We start from the raw sequence: 27,460 nt of genomic DNA on the forward strand, positions 1-27,460 counted from the left end.
CGAAATAAGACTTCGGTTTAATAGACCACGAAGTAAGACTTCGGTTTCGCTGAATACGAAATAATATTTTGTTTTTACGAAGTGAGACTTCGGTTTTAACTGAATTTTGCGAAGTTAGACTTCGGCCCTTTTTTTTTTAACCATCCTTAATAAAAAGTTAGAGGACTTTTGATTTTATTAAAAATGGATAGCTGGACCCGAAAACAGGCTGCCTACGTACCCTTATCGGGATCAAGCCAATCGTAGTTCGATACAAGAAAGTTAATTATAAAAGCGTTTGAGATGCAAGGAGTTCCAGGATCTCGGGACTGGTTTCCCTTTTGAATCTTCCAGCTGGTAAACTCCACTGCGTACTTCACGAGTGATTTTGTACGGTCTTTTCCAATTGATTCCTAGCTTCCCTACGTTGAGCTCTTCGGTGTTTTCATAGACTTTTGCGCAACACTAAGTCTCCAACCGCAAGAGGTCTACCTCGGACTTTGGAATTATAATAGCGAGCTACAGCATTCTGATATATCTACATCCGAACCAAGGCTTGATCTCGACGCTCATTAATGACATCCAGTGTGTCTTGCATAAATTCTTCCTTCTCTGAAGCTCGAAGTGGATTCAGAGTCATGCGAACTCTGGGTAATTCGAGGTCGGCTGGGACTACGACATCAACTCCATAAACTAAGGAAAAAGGTGTTTCGTTTGTAGCTCGCTGAGGTGTGGTTCGGATTGCCCAGAGTACTCCTTGGAGTTTGTCTAGCCAGCGCCCATTGCGAGAATCCAGCCTTTTTTCAAATTAGCCAATATAACCTTGTTCATTGCCTCGGCTTGCCCGTTCCCTTGCGGGTAACAAGGAGTTGACTTGTTAAGCCGTATTTTCCATTTGGCACAGAATCCTTCGAACTGCGAAGAAATGAACTGCGGACCATTGTCAGTGACGATTTCGTGTGGAACGTCGTACCGATAGATTATGCTCTTTAGTATGAACTGTTCTACTTCCTCACTTGTCACTTTAGCATAAGCCGCTGCCTCAACCCACTTAGAGAAGTAATTAGTAAGGGCCAGTACATACTAAACCCCCCCCCCAGGTCCTCGGTGTAGCGGGCCAATGATATCCATAGACCATCTCATAAACGGGTAAGGTGCAGACACGGAGGACAGGAGCTCGGTAGGTTGGTGAATTGATGGAGCGTGCTTCTAACATTTCTCACAAGTTCGGGCGTACTCCTCACAGTCAGCGACCATGGTGGGCCAAAAATACCAGTGTCGTTTAAGTTTGAAGGCCAAAGTCCGTCCCCCGGAGTGATTTGCATTGGAACCATTATGAACAGCTCGCATCAGATTTGCGGGCTCCTCGCCGGCCACACATGGATGCAATACCGTGCACTGACAATTTTAAGTTTCCTAGCCGCCAATTTATCAGCTAGGAGTTCACCTTGTTCCAAGTAAGCCCAGATTGGACTCCGCCAGTCTCGTGCCCTCCAATTGTTAGTGTTCGTTTTGCCTAGAAGTTTTTCAGGTAGGATGATTTGATCCGGGTTCGGAGGCCTAGGTATCACTAGAGTATGGACTTCCAAACTGGTTTCCTGCTCATCAGAGATAGGCGTGACTGCCGCGGTTGGAGGAGATTCTTCGGGTGAAGGGCCAGAAGTAGTTGCGCGAGCTGCTTCTTCAACGGCTATCTTCTTTTTCATTGCCCTAGTGACGACGTTCGAGCTTTCTAATCGTATGCCCGGGTATTCGATAACTTCTACCGGGATAACTCTTGTCGTGGTTGGGTCCGAAGTTGAGGCTAATGATGCTAGGGCATCTGCAGCTGAGTTTTCACCTCGCGGGATCTTAGTGATTTCGAACTCGTCAAACTTTGCTGCTAACTCTTTGGCTGCGGCTAGGTAGGCTTCCATGCGCCCGTCCTTGGTCTCGTACTCTCCCAGAAATTGGTTGGTAACTAATTGTGAATCGCAAAAGGTTTGTAGTCTTCGAACACCAATTCCTACAGCGAGTCTGAGTCCGGCTAAGAAAGACTCGTACTCGGCTTCATTGTTGGATGCACTGAAGGCCAGACAGAACGATTGCTCAATCACTTCGCCGGTGGGAGAAACGAGACAATTCCAGAGCCTGTTTTGGATGATGCACCATCCACGTGTAAAGTCCAGGGGACATCGACACTACTTTCAGCCGAACTAGCAAGTGGGAGTTCTATCAAGAAATCTGCAAGGACCTGTGCTTTTGCGCAAGTTCGAGTTTGGAACTCAATGTCGTACTCACTAAGCTCCACTGACCATTTTGCCAATCTACCGGACTGGCTCGGGCTGTGAAGCACCGTTCGAAGTGGCCGCATTGTTAGGACAACAATCGAATGCGACTGAAAGTATGGACGTAACTTCCTCGCTGAAATTACTACTGCTAAATCCAGTTTTTCCATCATCGGGTACCTAGATTCGGCTCTTATGAAAGACTTACTGATGTAAAAGATTGGTTTATGCTCCCCCCTTTCTTCGCGTACTAAAACTCCGCTTACTGTGCTTGCAGATATGGCTACGTAGAGGAAGAGAGGTTCGCCAAGCTCAGGCTTTGCTAGAACTGGTGGCTCAGACAGGTAGGTTTTTAGCTGGGAGAACGCTGCCTCGCACTTCTCGTCCCATGCGAAGTGCCTCCCTCCCTTCTTTAATAACTGGTAGAATGGGAGGCATTTATCTGTTGAGCGAGAAATAAAACGGTTGAGTGCAGCTATCCGTCCGTTAAGGCGTTGTACTTCTTGCAGAGTCTTTGGGGATTGAGCTTCATCCCAAACTGGTTTAGGATCTCGAAACAGTCTCTCAGATCAGCGAGGTGCGAGCTTGACTCCATAGACTTTACCAACATGTCATCGATATAAACTTCCATGGTCTTCCCGAGCTGTTTCTCAAACATCCGATTTACCAACCGCTGGTAAGTTACCCCGGCATTCTTCAGGCCGAATGGCATCATCTTGTAACAATAGGTTCCGCGGTCCGTGATAAATGCGGTCTTCTCTTGATCATCAGGGTTCATGAGGATATGATTTTATCCGGAAAGGCATCCATGAAGGAGATAAACTCGTGTCCGGAAGTGGATTCGACTAACCTATCGATGTGAGGAAGAGGAAAACTATCCTTAGGGCAAGCCTTATTCAGGTCAGTGAAGTCAACGCAGACTCGTGATTTCCCATTTTTCTTTTTAACAACCACGGTATTGGCGAGCCATTCCGGATATTTCACCTCGCGTATCTGCCCAACCTTCATTAGTCGCTCTACCTCTTTATTGACAATTTCAGCCCGCTCGGGGCCGCGCTTCCGTCGCTTCTACTTCACGGGCCTAAATGTCGGATCTACATTAAGCTCGTGCAAAATGATTTCGGGTTGTATCCCTTGCATTTCATCGACTGACCAGGCGAAAGTAGTAATGTTTTCCTTGAGGAAAGAGATCAAACTAGCTCGGAGCTAGCTCATAGCTCGCTTCTCAAACCTGCCCTATCTTGATTTCTTGATCCGGGAATTTTGGGTTAAGGCTTTTGTGAGGTCACCTTGCAGCTGCTTCTGAATTGGGTTCTTGGCGACCTCTGGTTGTGGTTGCTATTGGATGAGGAGTTTTTGGCTTGCGAGATAACAGCTCCTCGCTACTCTCTGACTTCCCAAAATTTCTCGAACTCCTTGAGGAGTTGGGAACTGACGCACTGATGGTGCGTTGACGGGACCGCCTTCATCTGGAACAGCCAAGGCGTCCCCACTATCACGTTATAGGCCGCAGGTCGGTCAAAAACCATGAACTCCACCATCTTAACTATACCTTGAGTGGAAACAGGTAAAGTTATCGTTCCTAGAGACATCGATGTTTCGCTGGTGAACGAGACCAGTGGAGATGGAGGTCCTGTGATGTGCTCCCTTTTGATGCCCATCCTAGTGAGGGTTTCCAGAAAAATTAAATCTATCGAACTCCCAGTGTCTACCAGGATTCGGCACACCTCGTGGTTCACTACATCAAGAGACAAACAAGTGCATCGTCGTGAGGAGCATCTAGATCCTCCATTTTCTTCTACGAGAATGTGATCTCAGGTAGATCGCTCGGTGATATAGAGTTAAATCAATAACCTAAAGCACACTCAACCACGATCTAGTGGTGTCGTCGTAGCACTTTAGGGTCGAATCCACAGAGACCAAACGATACACTATGAAATTATATAGACTGAGTATAGCTAAAGCAAAGAGGAAGTTTGTTTTGCAAGTAACATAATTAAAACAGAAAATAAATAAGAGTTTGTAAATTTAAGAGAAAGTATTGGGCGCAGGGAATCAATCAAGGGTTATGATCACGAAATTGGGTGATGGATTAGGATAGCTTTAGGAACCGCTCTTGAAACTCAAATCTCAAATATAAAACTAACCTACTGTCGCAGCATTAGTTTTCTATGCAAGGAATTGAATGAATCCTAAACCGTCGTTTGAATCTAAACAATCCTAGCAAGCAATAAGTTCAAGTTTGATTTGTTCACAAGGTTCCCCAACTTCAACTGTCGTTGGCTGGGGATCACCTTGCTCACCTATGTTCTTTCAAGTAATTCAACAACACTTTTGATGCCTAGATGAATTAAACCTAAGATCATAAACTAGGTAGCTAATCTAGTTTAAGCAATAAGAACAACAATAGATGAAGAACACAAGAGATCAATCCCAAATCTAACAACCTAAATCAATAAATCATAAAACCCCCTTTTGAAACCCGAAACCCGAAACCCAACAGAGAGACTACTCAGACATCGAACAGAAACAATCACAAATCAAATATGAAGAAAACATGTTTGAATTGCAAAAAGAGATAATAGGGTTCAGAATTCTTCTCCAAAGGGTAAGAAAGGATTAGAGATCTTCTCCCAAGCTTACAAGTGCTCAAAAACGGCGTAGAGTAAAAGTTTTTTCTCTAGGGGTCGAGCCCCATGGTTAAATAGTAAAATAAATCTCTAAAAAGTCGGTTTAAATCAGAAAAGGAAAGATTGCGTCGGGGACGGGGACTGGTCGATCTAGCGAGGATCAGTCGATCCAGAATGAATTTCTGCTCTTACTTCATCTGCCTTCTAGCTCGATCAGACTTCAACCAATTAAGCTCCAGATGCATATTTCCATCCCCAAAACGCTCAGATTCCTTCCAAAGTCACCTAGAACCTGTAAAGACTCACACAAGACTAAAAAGACTCTAAAAGCACACTTGGACCTAAGAAAAGACTCAAAACAATCCTAAAAACTATAGTTAAAACCCTATAAAATACAGCCACATCAATTCTCCTGGACTTGAATCTTTGCTTGTCCTCAAGCAAGAACAGACAGAAACTCAAGAACAGAGAAAAGGTTTGAAAGTGGAAACTCACATTTTCTTAGGGATCTCTTCTTCGCACTCTTCATCACATCAAATCGAGAACTACTTTCTGTACTCTGCCCATGATTAGGATCAACACTCCCTACTCTGAACTCCACGGCCTTAGAGAACCTTCAGTCTCCCCATCGTTGAATCTCTACATCAGATTAGTAAAAGGTGCGGTCTTACCATGGGGGTATCGATCATTGAACCTCTGACTCCTTCAACCTCTTATCGCCCAAGACCTCCTCTTATGCTCCCTTTCCTCTCTCTTTTCTCACTTCCAAAGGATTGATTTCTCCCTAATTTTCTAGGGTATCATTTTTTTTTTATCAATCCTTTGCTCTTTTCTTGTGGACAGGTTTCCATGAGTTCCGAAGGATGCACGAGTTTACGCACAACCCTCGGTTCACTTCTTTACTACCTATATCCTCTTCTTCCTCTTTCTTTCTTTTTTCCTTTTTTTTTATGAGTATCGAAGGGAAGAGAGAGGGGAAGCATATTTTGTGAGGAGATGCATGTCTTGTATTGCTTAAGGGAGGAGTCTTGTCCGATGTATACCAAGCCCCAAGGTAAGCAATTTAGTCCGGTTAAGTCATGTCAAAGCTAGAGACAACTTCTGGTTCAACTTAGTGTTCTCCTTGGCGAGTGTCTTTTGGGGCGTGTTGAGACTGCTCATGTTCATTCCAAGCTTCATTCCAAATCAGAGGTACAAAAGTAATAAGAGTGTTAGTTCAAAGCAAAAGATTCCTAGAAATGATCATAGCTTCCCAACATAATTTTTTTGTTTTTTTTTTTTTAGACACGACAAACTGACTCAAATAAAAGGAAAATCAAAAGAAACAACCAAAGAAAACGTCATTAGTAACTTGGAGAAATCCCTCCCCGGACCTACTTCACATCGTCCCGGTGTGAAAGCAAAGCTAAGGAGAAGAAACCTCCGACAATAAAAATCAAAAGATAAAAATAAAAATCCTAGAAAAGAAACAGAGTAACCCGGAAAGAGGTAGTTATTGATTAGAACTACTGAGATGGTGAGGACGTCGCGGAATGGTCAGACCCAAGAGGCTCAGTAGATGCGTCCTCCTCGTCTTTGGTATCGATGTGAGCTGCGGGAAGTGGTGCAAAACAGGATGGTGCGAGCCAAGTAGCCAATCGAGTGAGTAACATGTTGTTCTTCCGCTGAGTGTTGTAGACCCATCTCTCAAACTCGGTGCGAGCTGGCTCCTTAGGTGGTGCAGCAAGAAACTGGTTCACATCGAAAGGAGGAAACGGTGGAAGGGGCTGAGATGGCTGCGAAGAGGTAGATGCCCCGGCGGGTTGTGGGTGACTACGGGATCGGAGGGCTGCAGGCTCTCGCTCCTCTCCCAAAAGAACATCGTCAATATCCATAAGGATGTCAACAGGAGGATCAAAATCGATGTTCTGAACCTTGCGGAGGGAGGTGACGAAAGGCATAGGGATCAGCATATAACGAAGCTGACCGGTCTTGGTATGGAAGCGATAGCAGAAGTTGTGTCTCACCAAAATCTCACTAGTAAACATGTACTTGAGGTCAAGCAACTTCCGCTGGGACACCTTAGCGTGCGGTGGTAAAACAACACCGCAATACTCAATGATAGGGGTCACCAAACTGCCGATGAGAACTCTCTTGTTCTTAGCATGAGCCATGCTCCTCCGAACCTGCTCAAACTCCTTAGATAGCAGGAAGCCAAAGTTGACATCATGAGTCTGCTGGTACAAAGGGGAATCCGGAGCGTGAAGGAACCTGCGAAGACCATGGAAAAACATCCACAACTCAGGTAGCTGCAATGTGCTAGTCTCAGCCCTAGCATAAATTGTGTTACTCAGGAACTTCGCCGTGATTCGGAGGACGGGGTTACGGATGCGAGACTGTCTTGCGCTTCGAGAAGCATATTGCCCAGCAGCAATAAGCTTCCAAATTTCTGTCCTACTGTCGAGCTTCTCCATCGTGCATAATGTGTTTCTGGGGAAACCGAAGATGTCACATAGATCAAACATGGAGATGACATAGTGTTTCCTGAGTAGGAAGAAGCTGATCGAACACTGCTCGGCCATCATATCAGAACCACCCGGCGAATCGACTTGCACAGTGGCGAGGAACTCTCGTGCGAGCCGATCATGCAAGTCCCATGCTTGCTCAGCGAAAGTACCAAATCCCATATTTTTCACCAACTCATCAAAATCCGACAGCATACCCATCTTCTCAAAGAGCTCCCGATAGACAAAACGAGTTGGCTCCATCTTACATTGTCCAAGTAGCTTCAAACCCTTAGTATCCTCATCACTCCAAACTCTCGTTGGCGGTTCTTCGGAAGGAGTGGCAGTCTCCTTACCGCTACGGCTTCGTTTAGGCATTGTCTTGTTTGAACGATTGATACAAAAATTGGGTTGGGTAAAGGATGAAAAATCAAGTTGAAGAAAAGAAACCCAAAATTTGAATCAAACAAGAGAGGATTTGAGAGGAGAGGGAAATCGAGTTTGTGGACGGCGAGGGAGGAAGGAAGAAGAAAGGAAATTAGGTTTTATGGGGTGTGAACACGAATCCGGTTTAACCTGGTTCAATTTAAGTTCATAAACCCTAAAACCATTTTTTTTTTTTTTTTTTTATTTATTTTTTTTACGTCCCTCGATTTTACTTACCTGGAACGGGGATCAGTCAATCCAGAATTAGATTAGCTGATCCTGACCACCACGGAACTTTCCTTGAAAAGGGTTTCGCATCTTCTCCGTTTAGAACCTGTTCCTGAAAACCAAACTCACTACCAAACGTGATTCTCGAGTAACTCTGTAAAGAATACAAAAATAGCAAATTTCCTAAGAAAAGAAAAACAAAACCAAAAAGAGAAGGGTAAGCAAATGCAAACCCTTTGGGTTGCCTCCCATTAGCGCTTGTTTATAGTCATCGAGCCTGACTTTTCTTGCTGCTTAAACAGCCTATGGTTCCTCCAGAGGGAGGGAAGTCTCAATTGGGTCATACTCCGCTAGGTACGGTTTAAGACGCTGGCCATTGACAGTGAATTCTTTGCCCTCTTGGTCCCAAAGTACAACAGCACCATAAGGCATGACTTCCTTGATTCGAAAAGGTCCGGACCAACAGGAACGCAGCTTCCCAGGAAATATCTTCAGCCTTGAGTTGAAAAGAAGGACCAAATCGTTCGCAGCAAAATCCCTGGGGATAATCTTCTTGTCGTGTAAGGCTTTGGTCCTCTCTTTGTATATCTTGGTGTTCTCATAAGCATCCATGCGAATCTCATCAAGCTCATTCAGCTGAATAAGGCGCTTTTCTGCTGCGGACTTGAGGTTGAAGTTCATTTGCTTGGTCGCCCATAAGGAATGATTCTCAAACTCAACAGGCAAGTGACATGATTTCCCATAAACCAGTCGGAAAGGGGTGGTGCCGATGGGTGTTTTGTAAGCAGTCCGATATGCCCATAATGCCTCATCGAGTTTTAAGGACCAATCCTTTCTGGTTGAGTTGACTGTCTTCTCCAAGATGCTCTTGATTTCTCGATTAGAGATCTCGACCTGCCCACTGGTCTGTGGATGATAAGGGGTAGCGACCTTGTGTGTCACGCCATGTTTTCGCAAAAGGTTTGCAAAAAGCTTGTTAATAAAGTGAGTGCCCCCATCGCTTATTACCACCCTAGAAACACCAAACCGTGGAAAAATTATGTGCTTGAACATCTTGAGGACCACCTTCAAATCATTAGTAGGACTTGCGACAGCTTCAACCCATTTGGAAACGTAATCCACTGCAACAAGTATGTAGAGATTGCCATAAGAGGGTGGAAAAGGCCCCATGAAGTCGATTCCCCAACAGTCAAACACCTCGATTTCCAAGATAAAGTTTTGTGGCATCTCGTTCTGTTTGCTGATGTTTCCACGTCGCTGGTAAGAGTCGCATCGGGAGATAAAGTCGTGTGCATCTCGGAATAAGGTGGGCCACCAGAGGCCTGCTTGGAGCACTTTTGTCGCGGTTTTGAAAGTAGTGAAGTGTCCCGCGTAGCTAGAACCGTGGCAGTGAAAAAGAATTCCTTGTACTTCTGATTCTGGAACACATCTCCTGTAGAGGCCGTCAGCACAATGCTTGTAAAGAAAAGGCTCATCCCAAAAGTAGCGTTGCACATCTCTGAGGAACTTCTTCTTAGCATATCCAGTAAAGTTCAGAGGTTCTTCTGCTGCACATAAATAGTTTGCGATATCGGCATACCATGGCGAATCGTTAACTGTTTGTTGAAGTACCTTAACATCAGCTTTCTCTTTGTAGCAGTCGATGAAGGCTTCAACCACATACACATTCTCCTCAGGGAGTCGGTCATCTATGGGGATCTCTTCATCGATTCTCAACCTAGAAAGGTGGTCTGCAACCCCATTCTCAATCCCTTTCTTATCCTTTATCTCAAGATCGAACTCCTGCAGTAGTAGTATCCATCGCAGCAATCGTGGTTTAGCATCCTTCTTAGTTAACAAGTAGCGCAGTGCGGTGTGATCTGTGTGCACAATAACCTTGGATCCAACCAGATAGGATCTGAATTTTTCAAAGGCAAAGACTATGGCGAGTAATTCCTTTTCTGTTGTAGCGTACTTGGTCTGTGTTCCATCGAGTGTCCTGCTAGCGTAGTAAACAACATGCAACTTACCATCCTTGCGTTGTCCCAGAACCGCTCCCACAGCAAAATCACTTGCATCGCACATAACTTCGAATGGCAGATCCCAATCGGGTGGTTGTACTATTGGAGCCGAGATCAGTGCTTGTTTGATTGTTAGGAAAGCCTCCAAACAATCTGCAGTAAACTCAAAAGAGATGTCTTTGCATAGCAACTGGGTGAGTGGTCTGGCTATCTTGGAGAAATCCTTTATGAACCTTCGATAAAACCCAGCATGGCCAAGGAAACTGCGAATGTCTTTAACGGTTTTCGGAGGTTGCAGACTGGACATGACCTCTATCTTGGCTTTGTCGACTTCTATCCCTCTCTCAGAAATTCGATGGCCAAGAACAATCCCATTAGTGACCATGAAATGGCATTTCTTCCAATTCAGCACAAGGTGTTTATCCACACAGCGTTGAAGTACTTTGCACAAGTTGGATAAACAGGAGGAGAAGGATGAGCCATACACCGAAAAATCATCCATAAATACTTCCATAATTTCCTCAATCAAGTCGGAGAAGATCAACATCATGCAGCGCTGGAAGGTGGCTGGGGCATTGCACAACCCAAAAGGCATTCATCGGTAAGCGAATGTGCCATAGGGGCAAGTGAAAGTGGTCTTCTCCTGATCATCCGGGTGAATCGGAATTTGGAAGAAACTAGAGTAACCATCCAAGAAGCAGTAGTAAGGGTGGTTCGCTAGACGCTCAAGCATTTGGTCAATGAATAGAAGAGGGAAGTGGTCCTTCCTTGTGGCTGCATTGAGCTTGCGGTAGTCGATACACATGTGATGCCCTGTTACTGTCCTGGTGGGGATCAACTCGTTTTTCTCATTTGCAACTACTGTCACCCCTCCTTTCTTCGGTACTACATGGACTGGGCTCACCCAAGTGCTGTCAGAGATTGGGAAAATGACTCCGGCTCCCAACAGTTTGAGGACCTCCTTCTTCACCACTTCCTTGAGGTTCGGATTTAGCCTCCTTTGGTGTTCGATGGAGGACTTAGATGGGTCTCCGAGGTGAATCCGATGTGAGCACAACTCCGGTGATATACCTGAAATGTCATCTAAGGAATAGCTCAAAGCCTTCCTATATTTTCTTAACTCGCAGAGCAAGAGTGCGGTTTCAACATTGTTTAGGTTAGAGTTAATGATAACCGGATATGTGGAGTTAGGTCCGAGATACGCGTACCTTAGCCCTTCTGGGAGTGGCTTTAAGTCCAACTTTGGAGCCTTGAGTTCGCTCCAATCCTCCTGATTTGATTTTGTCCCAGGGCAAATTTCGGGATCAGCTGATCTGTCGCTTGGAATGGTCAACCCGTCGCCTTTATCGGATGCTTCCACAGGAGGAGTTGGATCGGTCAGTCCATTTTCCGGATCAGTCAGTCCAGGTTGCAGATTGATGAATAGGACTTCATGTTTCAGAACTGCTGCAGCATCGAGTGTCCTGGCCAAGCTCTCAGTCTCCTCAGAGAGATATCCCAGCTCTGGTTCCGTCTTGGTGAGTGCTACAGCCAGATGATCGCTTGTACACACTTCATCATAGATCTCATCAGCTATTTCGCCTATTGTATCAACCCAGAAGGTTTGACCATCAATCGTAGGTTTCTTAGCTGCTTTTTCCAAATTGAATCTCAAAATCAGATCATCCATGTGAAAATCGATCTTCCCCTCCTTGACGTTTATCATCGCACTAGTCATGGCCAAGAAGGGTCTTCCAAGTAGGATCAGTTCTTGGGATTCCTTATCAAGCTTCAGAACTATGAAATCAGTAGGAATGTAGCAGTTCCCAATTTGCACTGGTAGGTTTTCCAACACTCCTTCTGGGCGTCGAGTGGAACGATCAGCAAGGACGAGGGTGACTTGGGTTGGTTTGAAGGTGTAGAGGCCAAGTCGCGTCGCAACACTGAGTGGCATAAGGCTCACGCTCGCTCCCAGGTCGCAAAGGCATTTGCTGAACTTGAGATCTCCTATCGTGCAAGGCAAGGTAAGCGGTCCCAGATCCCCACATTTTTCAGGCATTCGATTTTGGAGCATAGAACTGCACTCTTGTGTGAGGTACATCACTCCTTTCTCCAAGATGAGCTTGTCGGTTAGAATTTCCTTCATATACTTCTTAAGAGCTGGAACCATCCTTACTGCTTCGATGAAAGGGAGTCTAACCTGAAGCTCCCCTACTACTGACTTCAGCTTCTCATATTCTCGCTCCTGAATCTTTGATTTGCGGCGAGTAGGGAAAGGTAGTCTGGGTGCGTAGGGTTGCTGCGATCCACTGGGTTGCTTTTCTTCAGGAACTGTTGATCCATGTTTAACAACATCATCAGGAATGTCGTTGAGAGCTTCGTCATGGTTGCCTTCCTGACCCTGTGTTTTAGACTGGTCAGTCCGATCGCTGGATCGGTCATTCCCTGCTTTCTGTTGTGGTTCCGGAAGTTCCTTGCCGCTTCGAAGGGTGACGACATTCACGTATTCTTTTGGATTAGCCTCGTTCTTCCCTGGAAGTGTCCCTGGAGGTACCTTGACTCTAGCTGCGGATTGTGCCACTTGATTTTCCAGCACTCTCATGTGAGAGTTTAACGATTCGATTCTCCCATTCAGCTCAGAATACATGTTGTTGATCTTGACAGTCACCTCAGTGGCATTTTTCTTCTGGTTCTCCATCAGAGCATGCATCATCTGTTCCAGTTTGCTCTCCTGTGAGACTATTGCCTGCGGTGCAACCGGTTGATACCCTTGCGCGAAGTTGTTGACCTGAGGTTTTTGTTGGAAATTCGATCCTCCAAAACATGTACCCTTGTTCTGGAAGCCCTGTGCAAAGTTGTTCTGCTGAGGTCGCGGTGGGTAGACCTGATCCTGAGGATTCTCGACATTATTGCTCCTGTAGGACAGATTAGGATGATTCCTAAAATTCTGGTTAAAACCTCAATTTTGGAAATTCACTTGTCCTCCCATATAGTTTACTTCCTCCGTACCCTCTTGGTATGTCTCAGCTCCAAAATCTGCATATCCTCCAGCTTGTTCCTCACACAAGTTGACACTTTGGTGATCCCTTTTCAGCAGGAGATTCATCTTGGCTGTGAGATCCTTTATAGCATCAGTCTCTACGGAATTCACCCTAACCGTGTGGTCATAATCTGTGCCGTGGTTGCTGTTGCTGGCTGCAAGATTCTCGATCAGTGCATTGGCTTCATTCGCGGTGTTGGTGGAGAAGTCTCCCTTGCTGGCTGTGTCCAATGCCATCTGGTACTTCTGCTCGATGCCCCCGTAGAAAATGTTCATCAGATTCTCTTGAGTGTAACCGTGGTGAGGGCAATCTCGAAGATACTCCTTGAACCTTTCCCATGCTTCACAAAATGATTCCATGCCTCCTTGCGAGAATGTAGTGATCTTGCTTCGCAGCTTGGCTGAGCGTGACTTGGTGTAGAAGTGATTCAAGAAAGCAGCTCTACATTGCGCCCAAGTGGTGAGTGATCCAGCATCCAACAAGTTCAGCCATCTAAGTGCTTTATCCGCCAAAGAGAACTGGAATAGAGTCAGCATTAGATAATCATAGGGTACGCCATTGGACCTCGTCGTACTGGTCAGCCTCTCAAAAGCCTCGATGTGATCTAGAGGACTTTCCGATGGCAAGCCATGGAACACGCGGTTCTGAACCAGATTGATTAGACTATGTTTAATCTCATAGTCTTGCCGCGTAGGAGCGGGAGGTTGAATCGCAGATCGATTCGCAAAAAGCCTATTCTGAGCATCTTCGTCCCTCAAGGTGGCTTGCCTCGGAGGTGGGTTCAGTTTGGCTTGCTCTTGCTGGTTCTGCCTCTGCTGTTGTTGGATGATGCCAAGCTGAGGGTTGGGTGGATTAGCCCCTGTGTTCTCTCCGTCAGCCATAGAATTGGTTTGTGCTTTTGCTTTCCGGTTCTCGCGTTTGAGCTGTGCTAATTCCTTGTTCCCTAGTATGCGCAGATCAGTTTTCTTGCTGCTCCTTGTATGCATACACCTAAGACCAAGAAATAAAGTCGCAAGAACTCGTTAGTAACCAAAAATAAAGAAACCTTAGACTAAACGTGAATCTAAAATTTCAAAGGCAACGTTTTGGTCCCCGGCAACGGCGCCAAATTGATCTAGAGTAAAATCAATAACCCAAAGCACACTCAACCACGATCTAGTGGTGTCGTTGTAGCACTTCAGGGTCGAATCCACAGAGACCAAACGATACACTATGAAATTATATAGACCGAGTATAGCTAAAGCAAAGAGGAAGTTTGTTTTGCAAGTAACAGAATTAAAACAGAAAATAAATAAGAGTTTGTAAATTTAAGAGAAAGTATTGGGCACAGGGAATCAATCAAGGATTATGATCACGAAATTGGGTGATGGATTAGGATAGCTTTAGGAACCGCTCTTGAACTCAAATCTCAAATATAAAACTAACCTACTGTCGCAGCATTAGTTTTCTATGCAAGGAATTGAATGAATCCTAAACCGTCGTTTGAATCTAAACAATCCTAGCAAGCAATAAGTTCAAATTTGATTTGTTCACAAGGTGCCCCAACTTCAACTGTCGTTGGCTGGGGATCACCTTGCTCACCTATGTTCTTTCAAGTAATTCAACAACACTTTTGATGCCTAGATGAATTAAACCTAAGATCATAAACTAGGTAGCTAATCTAGTTTAAGCAATAAGAACAACAATAAGAACACAAGAGATCAATCCCAAATCTAACAACCTAAATCAATAAATCATAAAACCCCCTTTTGAAACCCGAAACCCAACAGAGAGACTACTCAGACATCGAACAGAAACAATCACAAATCAAATATGAAGAAAACATGTTTGAATTGCAAAAAGAGATAATAGGGTTCAGAATTCTTCTCCAAAGGGTTAGAAAGGATTAGAGATCTTCTCCCAAGCTTACAAGCGCTCAAAAACGGCGTAGAGTAAAAGTTTTTTCTCTAGGGGTCGAGCCCCGTGGTTAAATAGTAAAATAAATCCCTAAAAAGTCGGTTTAAATTAGAAAAGGAAAGATTGCGTCGGGGACGGGGACTGGTCGATCTAGCGAGGATCAGTCGATCCGGAATGAATTTCTGCTCTTACTTCATCTGCCTTCTAGCTCGATCAGACTTCAACCAATTAAGCTCCAGATGCATATTTCCATCCCCAAAACGCTCAGATTCCTTCCAAAGTCACCTAGAACCTGTAAAGACTCACACAAGACTAAAAAGACTCTAAAATCACACTTGGACCTAAGAAAATACTCAAAACAATTCTAAAAACTATAGTTAAAACCCTATAAAATACAGACACATCACTCGGAGCGAACTTCGCCCGTTTAGGTGCTGGATTAGCGAGCTTGCGCTGATATCCTTGATTGCTGTTATCGAGTTGGGAAATAAGCGTGAGCCTCCCATGATTACATCTATTCGTTTTTTAGGACCTGCATCCCCCTCAGCTTGTTTTAACTTTTTGGTGGAGGGACATCCTCGTTGAGTTCGGACACCGTTTTCGGGTCCAGTTCGTCAATCCAAACATTTGGCATCTCGCCATACACGAACTTTTCAGCAAGAAGATTCATCAACTTCTTGCAGTCCCGAGTTGAGTGTCCGTTAGTTTTGTGGAGTTCGCAATACGTGTTCTTGTCCCGGACCCATTTATTACTTGGGATCACTCCGCTCTTGAACCAATCTCCTCAAATTCTTTGGGGAACTTTTTTGAGGAGATTGGTTCACCGCGAATGTGATAAGTCCGGAATTCGGGGTTGAAGGCGGAGTCTTTTTAGCAGGTGCCTCGAATCGGGGTTTGTTTGCAACTTTATGTTTTTGAGCTACAGCAGCCCTTTCTTCCTCTACAACTATCTAGTTCGAAGCTCGATGTAGCGCATCCTGGATGGTAGCGAACTGGTGTAGGGTTTAGAGAAGGTTTTGAGATGATCGGTCGGGTCTCCTTTTCCTTCGTAGCTCGAGAATTTTATCTTTCCAGTGACTTTGACGTGGACCTGGGCTACTTGGTCAGAGAAAGAAGTTCGCTTTGACTCTTCAATTACTCGGGAGATGTCCGGTGCTGAAGTAGTTGCACTATGCATCATAGATCGCATGTCGCGGATCTCACTCTGCATCTTGTGAAACTCAGGTATGGAAGAATAACCCGGAGTCAGGTTTTCTTGACGAACACTTCCTCCCACAGGGGGAGCGATCCGAAGTGGAATCTCGGAGGATCCGATGATTTCATCTTGAACCAGAGTGTAGTTAACCCCAGCCAATGGTGGTGCTGACTGAGGAATCGTTTGTGGTGGGAAAGTACTCCCTGGAGTTGCTGTCACCGTTGTCGGCTGCGAAATGACGGGTGGAATGATGTCGGTAAAGTCTAGAGCGCGTCGTCGCGGAATTTGCTCGGAAGACAGGAGATCGACCCGATTGGCATACGGTCGGTGAGAGGTAGACATATCAACAATCAAACTTGTGACTGCTTCTAGTCGGGTAGAGACCTGCCCTTCCAAACCATCAAATGCTCGGAAAGAGCAGCGGAGGCAGCTTGCTGGCGGTCGGATTTCTCTGTCATATCCTGCAAAAGCTTTTGGATTGTTTCCAGAGTTACCTGATTAGCAGATGCGTGAGCCATAACAAAGTCTGTTCGATGAGGATTTGTGAAATGCGTCGGAACTATATGGAGTGTAGGTGATGACTCCCCTCCTTCTAGTGCCAATTGTGAGAACTGAAACCGAAATTCTCTTTCCGAAGTGTTTATGAACGGAGGAGCTCACCACCGTTAAAGTTCCGAACTAAATTGAGAGTTTTAAAGTGCTAAAAGTGAGTGTACTATTGCTTGAGAGTAAAGTTTTTTGATCCCCATTACATTGACCCTCCCTACGTATTTATATCAGTTCATTACATACAATCAATGTATAATTAATTCTCTACGCAAATCTCGCACCCTAATCAATCCGATTAATTGCGGGAATCTTTGACCGAGTCCGAGCTGCGAGCTGATTCGAAGGATGCCTCTCCGCGTTCCACCCCTCTCATTGGGCTTGGTAGGCCGATCAGTGCTACATCCTTAGCCCATTTAGTGTGTCTGGTCCAGGCCTTTTGCCCGTTATCCGAGATGAATAATCGTGGGTACAACACTCCATACTAGAAGGTATTCTTATATTATTTTGGACATAATTTTTAATACAGTCTTGTATTTTTCTAATCTTCTTCTAAGCCTTCAGAATACTTTTATTGGTTGTGCAACCCAAAGAGAATGAAGATTTTATTTTTTGTCCCATAGACCTCCATTACTATGTATCATTCATCAAATTCGTTTAGCAAAAATTGGATTAAAATCAATATCATTTAAACAAAGATACATATTCTAAAAAACAAATGCTTTTCAACTAAGATTGATAATAGTATGATATTATTAATCTCAATTTAAATTACTTTCAATGTATTATTTAGTTAGATTTTTTATATAAAACAGTCATTTCTAACCAATTGTTCATTTTGAATGTGTTATTTAGTTAGATTTGGTTATACCCAATTTTAACTGATATAAATGCAATATTGTTCAATCACTGAAAACATTCCGGTAAGTTCATGTAATCTAATGCATGCTCAATGATATGCGCTAATTGCTAAACAAAATATTTCTTTCTAGGGACCAGAAGAATAACAAAAATTGAATTATATGTTAGATATGTCAAAAAAAAGAATTATGCATTTTAAAAATCAGAAATTATTCTAAATTTTATTACATTTTCCATTTTGATAAGATCTTGTGAACTATCCTCATTGGCTGTAAGATTTTGTAAAGGAAAACGAAAAAATGTTAGGTAAAATAAAATTATAACATCATAATCATATATCCACCACACCACATATCCAATATTCGTAGAACATAGACTGGTTTAGAACCAAAAGCATCATTCACTTGGGCATATCCATAAAGTCGGTGGAAGAATTTTTCCTAAGTTCTTCATCTAATTTTGTAATCGTTTCTCATTAAAAAAAAAAACAAGAGAATTTCCTTTTAATTTTATTATATATATAAGATCCTCACAAGTCACAAGACTATGATAAAAATGTTGGTAAGGAATCTTCCGCATGTTCGTCGTTTGTACAAAACATTCAACATTTTGGGGTATCTTAGAGGAAGGTAATTATGAGCATTAGGAAGGTAACTATTACATTTTTCTGATTTTCTATAGGTTCTTCACTTCTAACCGACCAGCCAATTATTTATGCATTGATTTTAGGTTGTTTAGCTTGATATTGATGTTAGCTGGTTCCAATTTCGTTTGACTTGCTATGTTTGATGTTTATTTTCGAAATTTTTGATTTATGAGCATTTAGAGTTCTTGAGAATACTTAAAATCAAAAATTTTGGGGAAATTTAAGTTTTATTGTTTATTTACCTTGTCTATTGTACATCCTTCAACCATGTACTTTTTGCTTTTACCAAAAGTATGTTGTAATAGAATAGCACATCTCCATGCTAAATACAGATGTCTTCATTATTTATTTTGATTGTTTTTCACAAACTTTTTGGCTTATTCAACAGTTTTATCTGGACTATTATAATTCATTAATATAAATTCTTTTTTGACAAAAAAAAATAAAATAAAAACTACTTGAGGTTTCTAGATAGTGTGAGTAATTTCGAATAGTTTAGACAAATTTGGATACGAAAGTTTTGAATTTTGAGAACTTCGAGTAATCCGAATTTAAAATCAAAATATCTGATCGGAATCTAAAATCTAAAAAGTATTCGAACGGGTTTATACCTCTAAATCTGAAATACCCAATGTCAAAATATATGATTGAGGGAAATGTGGGCTAAACAGACCCAAATATGAGGCCCATTAATAGTAGTCCATATTGTCTACATATTAGCACTTGAGAAAGTAAACAAATTAATCGACATTTACCAATGGCCATTCACTAATTTGAAGGGCTTAGAATATTCTACCAACATTTGCATTCAAACAAATTATGTTGGCTTTCCTAATATAGCTCAAGGATATCAATATATATGATACCAAATCATTTTCCTGTTGGAAAATCTCAGTAGCATTCTTCTGGTTTTTGTTAGCTAGTGATGTTGATGCCGGCTACTAGTATCATTGAGTAGATGTTAATTTGAAGTCTAGCAGGAGATAGCAAATCAAAGAGGAGTTAGGAGAAGGAGGTACAAAATATTAAAATAAGGTATTATGTCTTGTCTTTGTGTCAAATGTGAGCTTCTAGCGACTAGTGTACTTTAGATATTATATGTATTGAATGGTTATCCCATAGTAAAGATTTTAGATCTAGACGCAAGTAAGTAATAATCGTAGAGAAGATAAATTTTCGCAAATTGATCATTAAGTACATAGAGTCTTTAAGGTTTTAATTAATCATTAAGTACATAGAGTTTATAAACTTAAAACTTAATTAATCATCATCGCCGGTGATCTCCACGACTCTCACATTACGATTCTCCTCAATCTCCCGGAGCTGTGGTGGCGAAGAAGAACCATCTTTCGCGACGAAGACGACGAGATACCCATCTTCCATCCAGGCCGTGACCTGATCCGTCAAAGCGTTGTCAGGGAGCTTGAATCTACTCATAAACTTGTTGTCACCAGTACATATCTGAAGATATCCTTCGTCGTCCACGAACACAATCGCTTCGTCTTGACTCACTCCAGGAAGATACGCTTTGAAAACGTGAGCTGTTGGAGTCTCCGTCCAATTGAGCTGCGTCTCGACGGTCGAAAGCGAAGGGAAGTGGTGAGAAAGAAAGAGAGATGGTGATGAGAAATCAAGAAAGGTGTTCATGAGTTCACAGATTCTCTCGCCAGGAGATAGTCTCCGGCGATCGTTGATGGGAACTATTGACATCTTCTTTTTCTCTACTCTAGAAAGCAACGGAAGCTGAGCTATATAAATCATAATACTACTCGAGAGGATTCTAGAGTTTTCTTGAGATGGTAACAGTTGTGATGAAGCTGAAGCTAGTAAATTACTAACTAGGCCTAGAGTTGAAGTATAAAGCCCAATGGTGCTTTCTTTAAATAACTTTTTCTTTCTCTATGACAATGTTGGTGTTTGTGTATAAATCAAATGTAGATTTGAAATATTTTACGGTTCATTTGTTTGTGGTTAGCAGTGTTTTAAAATGCGCTATGCCGTTGCTACGCGGTGGATAAACGCCTAACGCCTAGCCGTATATGCGGGTGCCTAAGCGGAATGTAGGCGAATTATATATTTTAGATATATGAATATATATTTATATAAAAATAATATATATATATATATAGGATGAAAAGTTATACATTTTAATTTTAGAAAACATAAAACAAAAATATAGTATCAAATATTATATTCAATAAACTCTTATCTATCAAAATAGTTTAGAATCTATAATAATCTCATATTTTAAACAAAAAAAAACATAATCCATTCAAAAACTTGTAAAATTGACAAAATGTAAGTTTATACTTATTTTGGAACCAAATTAAATTTCATAAGTTTAGACTTTAGAGGCTAATTATAATATTTATTAGAAACAAAAATATTATTTAAAAAAATATTTAATTACAGTATTTTTTACTATTTTAATCAACATACCATCTAGAATTCGTACAGGCGTCCGCATAGACCGCATAATGTCCGCCTAAACGCTATTAGGCGTCCGAATTATTTAAAACTGCCTAAATTACCGTATAGCTAAAATTCGAGACGCTCGGTCACCACATAGCGTATAACCGCCGCCTAGGCATCCGTGTAGGCCGCATTTTAGAACACTCGTGGTTAGAGAATTCTAGTGTGTCATTTTCTAGGTAGATAATCATATTAAGGAACTTCCTTTGCAAAAAAATGATATGGTGGCAAAATGTTGGAGTATTACTTAGTAAACATGTTTTATTTTCACGATTGTGTTCAACTAATAGTGTAATATCTACCGGTGTATTTATTAATTCTCCAGTCGATTGATACAAAAAGAGCTCGTTTCACATTAATAGAATCAAATATTTTCAAAGTTTACTTAGGGAAAAGAAAAATACATTTGATAGGTCCTAGCCTCCTAGTTATATATGTGTTGTACAAGTGTGTTGATCAAAACAATAAAAACAAGAACACAACTTTTCTTTTTTTTTTGGGACAAAGAACACAAGTATAACTTTAGGTAATTTTCTCTTCATAGAAAAAGTTTCACAAACGTAAACAACTTAAATAGACAAGTAAACGAACACTAACTAACACCGAAAATCCGAAATGATACGAAATACTCCCCACAACTTAGCCCATATAACCCAAACGCACTAAATGAGAAACACCACACAGTTCAAAGTTGATCGTATTCATGGTCGTTGAACCCATCGACATGAGCTACTATTCAAGCGACGAATCGATCTTCCGTACAGTTCTTGAGTAAACAAGAATATCATCCGGCTTGCCAGTGCCATTGCCGCCGTCTTTGACATTGTCATCGTCTCTGGCACCTCTGCCTTCCACTATAGATTCGCGAATGATGGCTCTCACCGTCGTGTTGTCTTGAGCCTTTCCTGCCTCACTGGTGACGTCTCTCTTCTTATCTTCGCTTTCCATTCTCTCTTTCGTTGCCTCCATATCTTTCTCTTCGTTGTCTTTCTCTCACAGGTTCACTATTTCCTTGTAAGATACTTCTGGACTTAAGACACGAGAATCGAGAACACCTGGCAAACGTTAGAGATGATTACGTGTTGGTGTTTGATGTCAAGGTGTTTTTTATGATGGATACGTGGAAGGATGAGTCAAATTAATTAAGAGGAAATGTTACAATAAAGCCCCTAAAACGATTGAAGTATTTCGAATAAAACCTTTGATCGATCGTTGAAATGACTTTCAACTTTCATTCTAAACAAATCTTCTTCAATCTACGTGTGAAAAGTTATGTGTGTATGAGTCACCTTTGGATGCTATACTATAAACTACACTTATATATGTGTGTGTGTGTAACAACCCCAATGGATATATATTTTCTTAACTTTTTTTATTTAAACACAAAACTCTCTACACATAGAAATGTAACAAACCAGACAAAAAATTTAGAAGATTATGAAGGTAAACACAAATTTTAGTTCTTATATATAGTTAGTTTTAACAAAGGAGATGATCATGAACAAAAGTAACAATTTTCACAGCTAGTTTTGTATTGAGATGAAAAGGAATTCGTAATTTTGAATGAATCAAAGAGTAATCGCAGAGAGAGAGAAAGAAGTGAAATTGAGAGTAGGTGTTCAATGTGTAACAAGCATTTCGTAGTATTTGAAAGTTAATATAATAAATCCTAGAAGAAACCATGTATTTAGGATTAGGATTTATATGAAGTAAAACTAAACTTTCATTTCTTGAAATAATATTTTTATTTTTATTTCAAAAAGTGGAGAAAGATGAGATAATGAACTTTATTTTTAAAACATCTGAGGAAAGAAATATTTTCTATGGATCAAGTCTCATATTAATAGAGAATATTCCAACCATATCATAATCATGTACTTGCTTGCACACATACGTGTACATATCAATACGTACGGAATAACAGAGATTGATGTGTCAAAGTACATTATGAATTGGAATATTCGTACCTTCTTTTTTTTTAAACACAAGTTCAATGCTTTTGTGATTTTTTTCCTTTCAATAGTTTAGTGAGAACACATTCCTTTTGATTTGGTCAAAAGATGCCAACAAAACAGTAAAGACTGATTAGAAATAAAAAGAGTAATTTGCGTATCATTTTGACTTTTTCTTTTAATCAGGTCTAAACCATGAATGACCACTAATTAAAATGAAGCCATGCTTCTTTAATTACCAAATTAATCTATTTTCAATTTATAGCTTTAATATTTTGTTTAATTTAAATCGATCTACTTCCTTTTAAAAATCCCACCACAATTCTCCACCGTACATCTCCTATAGTCTCTCCGTACACACACATTTGTGAAAACCATATTAAGCTTTTTGAACTCTCTCTTTCTTCTATGATCATTTGATCATTCTCTTCTTTTCCTTCTTCAACCATAACGTAAAACGAGTGAAAGATGATATGCGAGGAGGCATATCATCATCAGCAACCGCAAATACAAAAGGAACAAATAATGACGATGATGATGATGGATCAACGTAATACTAATCATCATCAACGGAAGAGATCACCATTATCGTCGCCATCATCTCCATCATCACCTAGATCACCATCGTTCAATAACATTATTGATAATGAGGAAGAGAGGCTAGAGGTAGTGAATCTGAGTGGGATGGCATTGGAGTCTCTTCCCAATCCTTCACTCAAGTTAGCTCAGATTTGCAAGCTTGATCTCTCCAACAATAATCTCCAGGTTCATTTCTAAACACACACATTTTTTATAATAATGAGACATTTTTCTTGCAGGATTTAGTGCCTCTCATAAGCATGTATATATTTATTTCATTTTTTATTTTAATATTACAACAACATGTATGGATAGTTTTCACTTCGGCTTTTTTTTTTTGGTTTGGGTTCCTCGAAATTTTTGAAAATGGCCAATTATTTATGTTAATTTTCAACTATTGCTTGGGTATTCGATATACTGGCCGGCTTAGTACTACCTTCTAATAATGTAGAATATTTTGTTTGCCATGTTCTTAACGTTTGGCTCTATTTTGGATGTTACACAGACGATACCAGAATCACTTACAGCGAGACTACTCAACTTGATAGCATTAGATGTTCACTCGAATCAGATCAAAGCTCTGCCAAACTCCATTGGTTGTCTCTCCAAGCTTAAGACTCTCAATGTTTCCGGCAACTTTCTTGTTTCTCTCCCCAAATCTATCCAACACTGCAGGTTTCACACCGTAACTTTCACAATACCCTCAAGGCCTCAACAAACCATATAATTCACCTTATTTTATTGGTTTTCTGTTCTCAGGTCTTTGGAAGAACTAAATGCAAACTTCAACAAACTCATCAGATTACCGGACTCCATTGGATTTGAACTCACCAATCTAAGGAAGCTCTCTGTCAACTCCAACAAGCTCATTAGCCTCCCAATCTCCATTACTCACCTCACCTCTCTCCGCGTCCTCGATGCTCGTCTCAACTGCCTCATGATTCTACCGGATGATCTCGAGAATCTCATCAACCTCGAGATCCTCAATGTCAGCCAGAATTTCCAGTACCTTTCCGCTCTCCCATCTTCAATTGGTCTTTTAATGAACCTTATTGAGCTCGATGTTAGCTACAACAAGATCACTGCCTTGCCTGAGTCTATTGGCTGCATGAGACGGTTAAGGAAGCTGAGTGTTGAAGGAAACCCGCTTGTGTCGCCGCCCATCGAGGTGATGGAGCAGAATTTGCAGGTGGTCAGAGAGTATCTGACACAGAAGATGAACGGTGGCTCACCAAAGAGTCCCGGCAAAAAGAAGTCGTGGGGATTCGGCAAATTGGTGAAGTATGGGACGTTCAATGGCGGATCAAGAAGCTGGAACAGAGATGAGAGAGACAATGGGTTCATCATGCCTGAGTACCGTTCCATTGACAGTCTTGCTTCGCCTAGGTATTCTGGAATGTTCTCTCCCCGTCGTCTGTTTTCTCCAAAAACCTACTTCAGCAGATAGAAGAGACAACAACCAAGAGTTTCCATATTCCTACAAGCTATGCACAACTGTAGCATCAAGGCCAAGCCTATTAGCACTATAAAATGTATAAAGAATATCTCAATATGTTCATCAGATTCTAGAATTCTTGTTTTTTCTTCTTCATTATATATATGCTTGCACCAGGTCCCTGTTTCTATGCACACCAAATTTTGTTTATGAATAAAGTGTCTTCTTTCAGAAAATCTATTCCCTTGTCTTCCTGATTCTTTAGACATTTAGCAAAAAAAGATCCTGACAAAGAAAGCAATTCAGAAAATTTTTGACAGATACTTAAAGCTAACACACAAGGCCTCACATTATTTAGTTGGCTAGAACTCTCAGTTATATGATATACCTTATATCCCATACTCTGACAATCACAGTCTAGTTTGATGAGCAAAACTATGTATTTCACATACCAAAGTAACACCCAATTCATAGCCAAAGGAGAATCTTTTCACTTTCCAACTCTTAATTCCTCTGCTATAGCTAATATATGCTTGTTTAAAGATTGAAAGAAGACAAACAAATCCACTTAAAAGATCCAAACTTTCCTATTTGTCACTATATTATTCCAACACAGAAATGCACAAAGAGGCCAAAAAAGAACTCGATAGAACCGTTACTAAGACTTTGATTCAAATCCAAAGAGATACAGGACTGAGTTCGAACAAGTCACAATGGACATATAAAGCCTAGAAAACTCTTTAAGAAAAACACAACTTTTTCAAGTGAGATCACTCATTACACATTGCACTAGTCTAAAACCCTAATGAAGATAACCAGGAATCTTAATCCTGATGAATAGCATACTCATGACATAACCGATCACAATCGAGGAGACTCCAGCAACAGCATAAGAAGCTTTAACACTCTTGGCTTTGTTCTTATCAAGCGCTAAATCAAGCATGACGATCCCAATCCCACCGAGAACGAACATGAACCCGGATGATAGACCTTCAATAATGTATTGCCCGTTAACCCGACCCGACATAAACACCACGGGTCGAATAGTTCCAGTGATCGGATCCTGAGTCGATCCGATACCCGGAGGCTCGACGATGACGTCGTAGACGAAACCTGATACGACGAGGAAGTACGTGAGGAGGATCAGAGCGTATACAGTCATCGGAGAAGGAAGCGTGAAGGATGGGATCCTGAGACGGAGACGTGGTGGTCGGAGGAATGAGAACGGGAGGATTCGGAGAAGGTGGAATATGGGATCGATTGAGGATTGATCTGAACCGTCCGATACACCGGAGCCGGTTGCTAGGGTTTGTAAATCGGATTTTGGAGCCATTTTGTCGGATCCTCGGAATAGCTCTTCGAGATCTGTGTAACTGGAACTATCAGGAAGAGTTTCAGAATTGGGCTTGTTTGGAAACAAGGATTAATCTAACCGTTGCGCGAATGCGTCTGACAATTCTCACTTGATTCGATTTTTGCCACGGAAGATATTAAATGTGCAAAGAGACCCTTTTACTAATGTTTCTAGTTCTACTTTGGTTAGAGACTTTTTTAAGGGCGGACGCACCTTCGCATGCATACACCGGGGCAGCTGCCACGGTCAAATATTTTGAAATTAGTATAATTTTATATGAGTTTTGAATTATGCCCCTATTAAGTTGAATCCCTTGATGATCTCAAATAAACCATCCATCTACGTAGCTTGTTGCATTTGCATATCATAAACATGTGTCAAAATTACATTTCATATACGGAAAAATTGGTCATAACTTATCTTGAAGACGAGTTTTTGGGGTGCTCACGAAAATACATACATTTTGATTTATTCTTTAATTTTAGCTCGTGCATTTAGTATTCTTTTGTATGAACTGATAGATCCTTGATCAATCGTATTTGTAAACTCAAACTATATTCAATTAGAAAGGAATCAGAGAATGCCAGAGTTTATGGATTGTGAAAGAGGTAACGGAATGAATACAATTGATAGCTCAATCTGAATAAGCACTGATCAACATTGATCAGTCACCGAGCACATCACTCGGTACCTCAGCACATCGCAGAAGGATTTACAAACTCAGATTAAACATAATGAAGAAGAAGAGCTTCATGATTCTTTTAAGTTGATTCCGCAACGGCCAAGCCTCTCTCTTGTTCCAAGTATTTGCTCTCCTCTTTATCTATGTCCACGTCATCCTCTTCTTCACTTACTTCCTTATGGAGAATCGTATCAATACTCTCCCCATTTAGACAAGCTTGTCCTCAAGCTTTAAGAAAAGAAGGAATGGATACGGCATGTCTCTCACGAGGTCAGGAACTCTCATGAATAGACCAGCCCCGCCACAAGAAGAAGGCACGACAAGAACACAAAGGAATTGAACCAAACCCACTTAGACTGATCCCTTCACCAGATTGAAAATGTCCCCACAGCATAAGTTCTGAACATGGCAACAACTTCCCCACCTTGTGTTTCCAACGATGCCAAACTTGAAAATCAACTTTGTTTGTCACATAAACAACACAATGTCGTGGCCAATTAATTCTGCAATTCACATAATTGACATTCTGCAGCTGGCGTGTTGTCCCTATCAACAACAAGGTGACACACAATATAGATGATGCAGATTGAAACTCATGGAGAAACGAAGCAGCTTGATCCTCATTACTTCCCCCGTTGAGACCAAGTTTTTCCTCAAGCTTGAAATGAGGAAACTGAAACTCTCTAGCAGCATTGTGTAACTCATTGGTAAGTCTTGAAAGAGACTATACTATAATCGCAGCCATTGGTTTCTCATTTACAGCTTGAAACCATAGCACTCCCTGAGAAATCAAAACAGCAACATCACAA

General features: G+C 41.5%; 5 protein-coding genes and 1 non-coding gene across 6 annotated transcripts; 2 read left to right on the forward strand and 4 right to left on the reverse strand.

Moving 5' to 3' along the window:
- Nucleotides 1-747: 747 nt before the first annotated feature.
- LOC147927361 (uncharacterized) lies at nt 748-3,024 on the reverse strand. The gene is made up of 4 exons (XM_087487424.1): nt 2,851-3,024; nt 2,094-2,665; nt 1,383-2,043; nt 748-1,029 (listed from the first exon to the last, which is right to left on the reverse strand). Exons 1-4 carry the CDS (start codon nt 3,022-3,024, stop codon nt 748-750), a joined length of 1,689 nt encoding a protein of 562 aa, XP_087343550.1.
- Nucleotides 3,025-13,325: 10,301 nt separating this feature from the next.
- On the forward strand, nt 13,326-13,431 carry LOC147927362 (small nucleolar RNA R71). The gene has a single exon (XR_015583204.1). It is a non-coding gene; the product is annotated as a small nucleolar RNA R71 (small nucleolar RNA).
- Nucleotides 13,432-19,324: 5,893 nt separating this feature from the next.
- On the reverse strand, nt 19,325-19,997 carry LOC104747865 (18.5 kDa class IV heat shock protein). The gene has a single exon (XM_010469576.3). It carries the CDS (start codon nt 19,936-19,938, stop codon nt 19,438-19,440), a length of 501 nt encoding a protein of 166 aa, XP_010467878.2. The 5' UTR covers nt 19,939-19,997; the 3' UTR covers nt 19,325-19,437.
- A 1,117-nt stretch (nt 19,998-21,114) lies between these two features.
- Nucleotides 21,115-21,655, reverse strand: LOC109129197 (uncharacterized). Its single transcript, XM_019236911.2, has one exon. The coding sequence runs from the start codon at nt 21,616-21,618 to the stop codon at nt 21,382-21,384; it is 237 nt and encodes a 78-aa protein (XP_019092456.2). The 5' UTR covers nt 21,619-21,655; the 3' UTR covers nt 21,115-21,381.
- Nucleotides 21,656-23,126: 1,471 nt separating this feature from the next.
- Nucleotides 23,127-24,460, forward strand: LOC104747867 (plant intracellular Ras-group-related LRR protein 6-like). Its single transcript, XM_087487425.1, has 4 exons — nt 23,127-23,366; nt 23,686-23,855; nt 23,940-24,380; nt 24,436-24,460. Exons 1-4 carry the CDS (start codon nt 23,127-23,129, stop codon nt 24,458-24,460), a joined length of 876 nt encoding a protein of 291 aa, XP_087343551.1.
- On the reverse strand, nt 24,338-26,014 carry LOC104747866 (uncharacterized). The gene is made up of 2 exons (XM_019236531.2): nt 25,462-26,014; nt 24,338-24,611 (listed from the first exon to the last, which is right to left on the reverse strand). The coding sequence occupies exons 1-2, from the start codon at nt 25,946-25,948 to the stop codon at nt 24,484-24,486; spliced, it is 615 nt and encodes a 204-aa protein (XP_019092076.2). The 5' UTR covers nt 25,949-26,014; the 3' UTR covers nt 24,338-24,483.
- Nucleotides 26,015-27,460: the final 1,446 nt, after the last annotated feature.

The sequence above is a fragment of the Camelina sativa genome, chromosome 15 (genome assembly GCF_030686135.1).
Source record: "Camelina sativa cultivar CO46 ecotype springtype chromosome 15, ASM3068613v1".
NCBI classification, from domain to species: domain Eukaryota; kingdom Viridiplantae; phylum Streptophyta; class Magnoliopsida; order Brassicales; family Brassicaceae; genus Camelina; species Camelina sativa.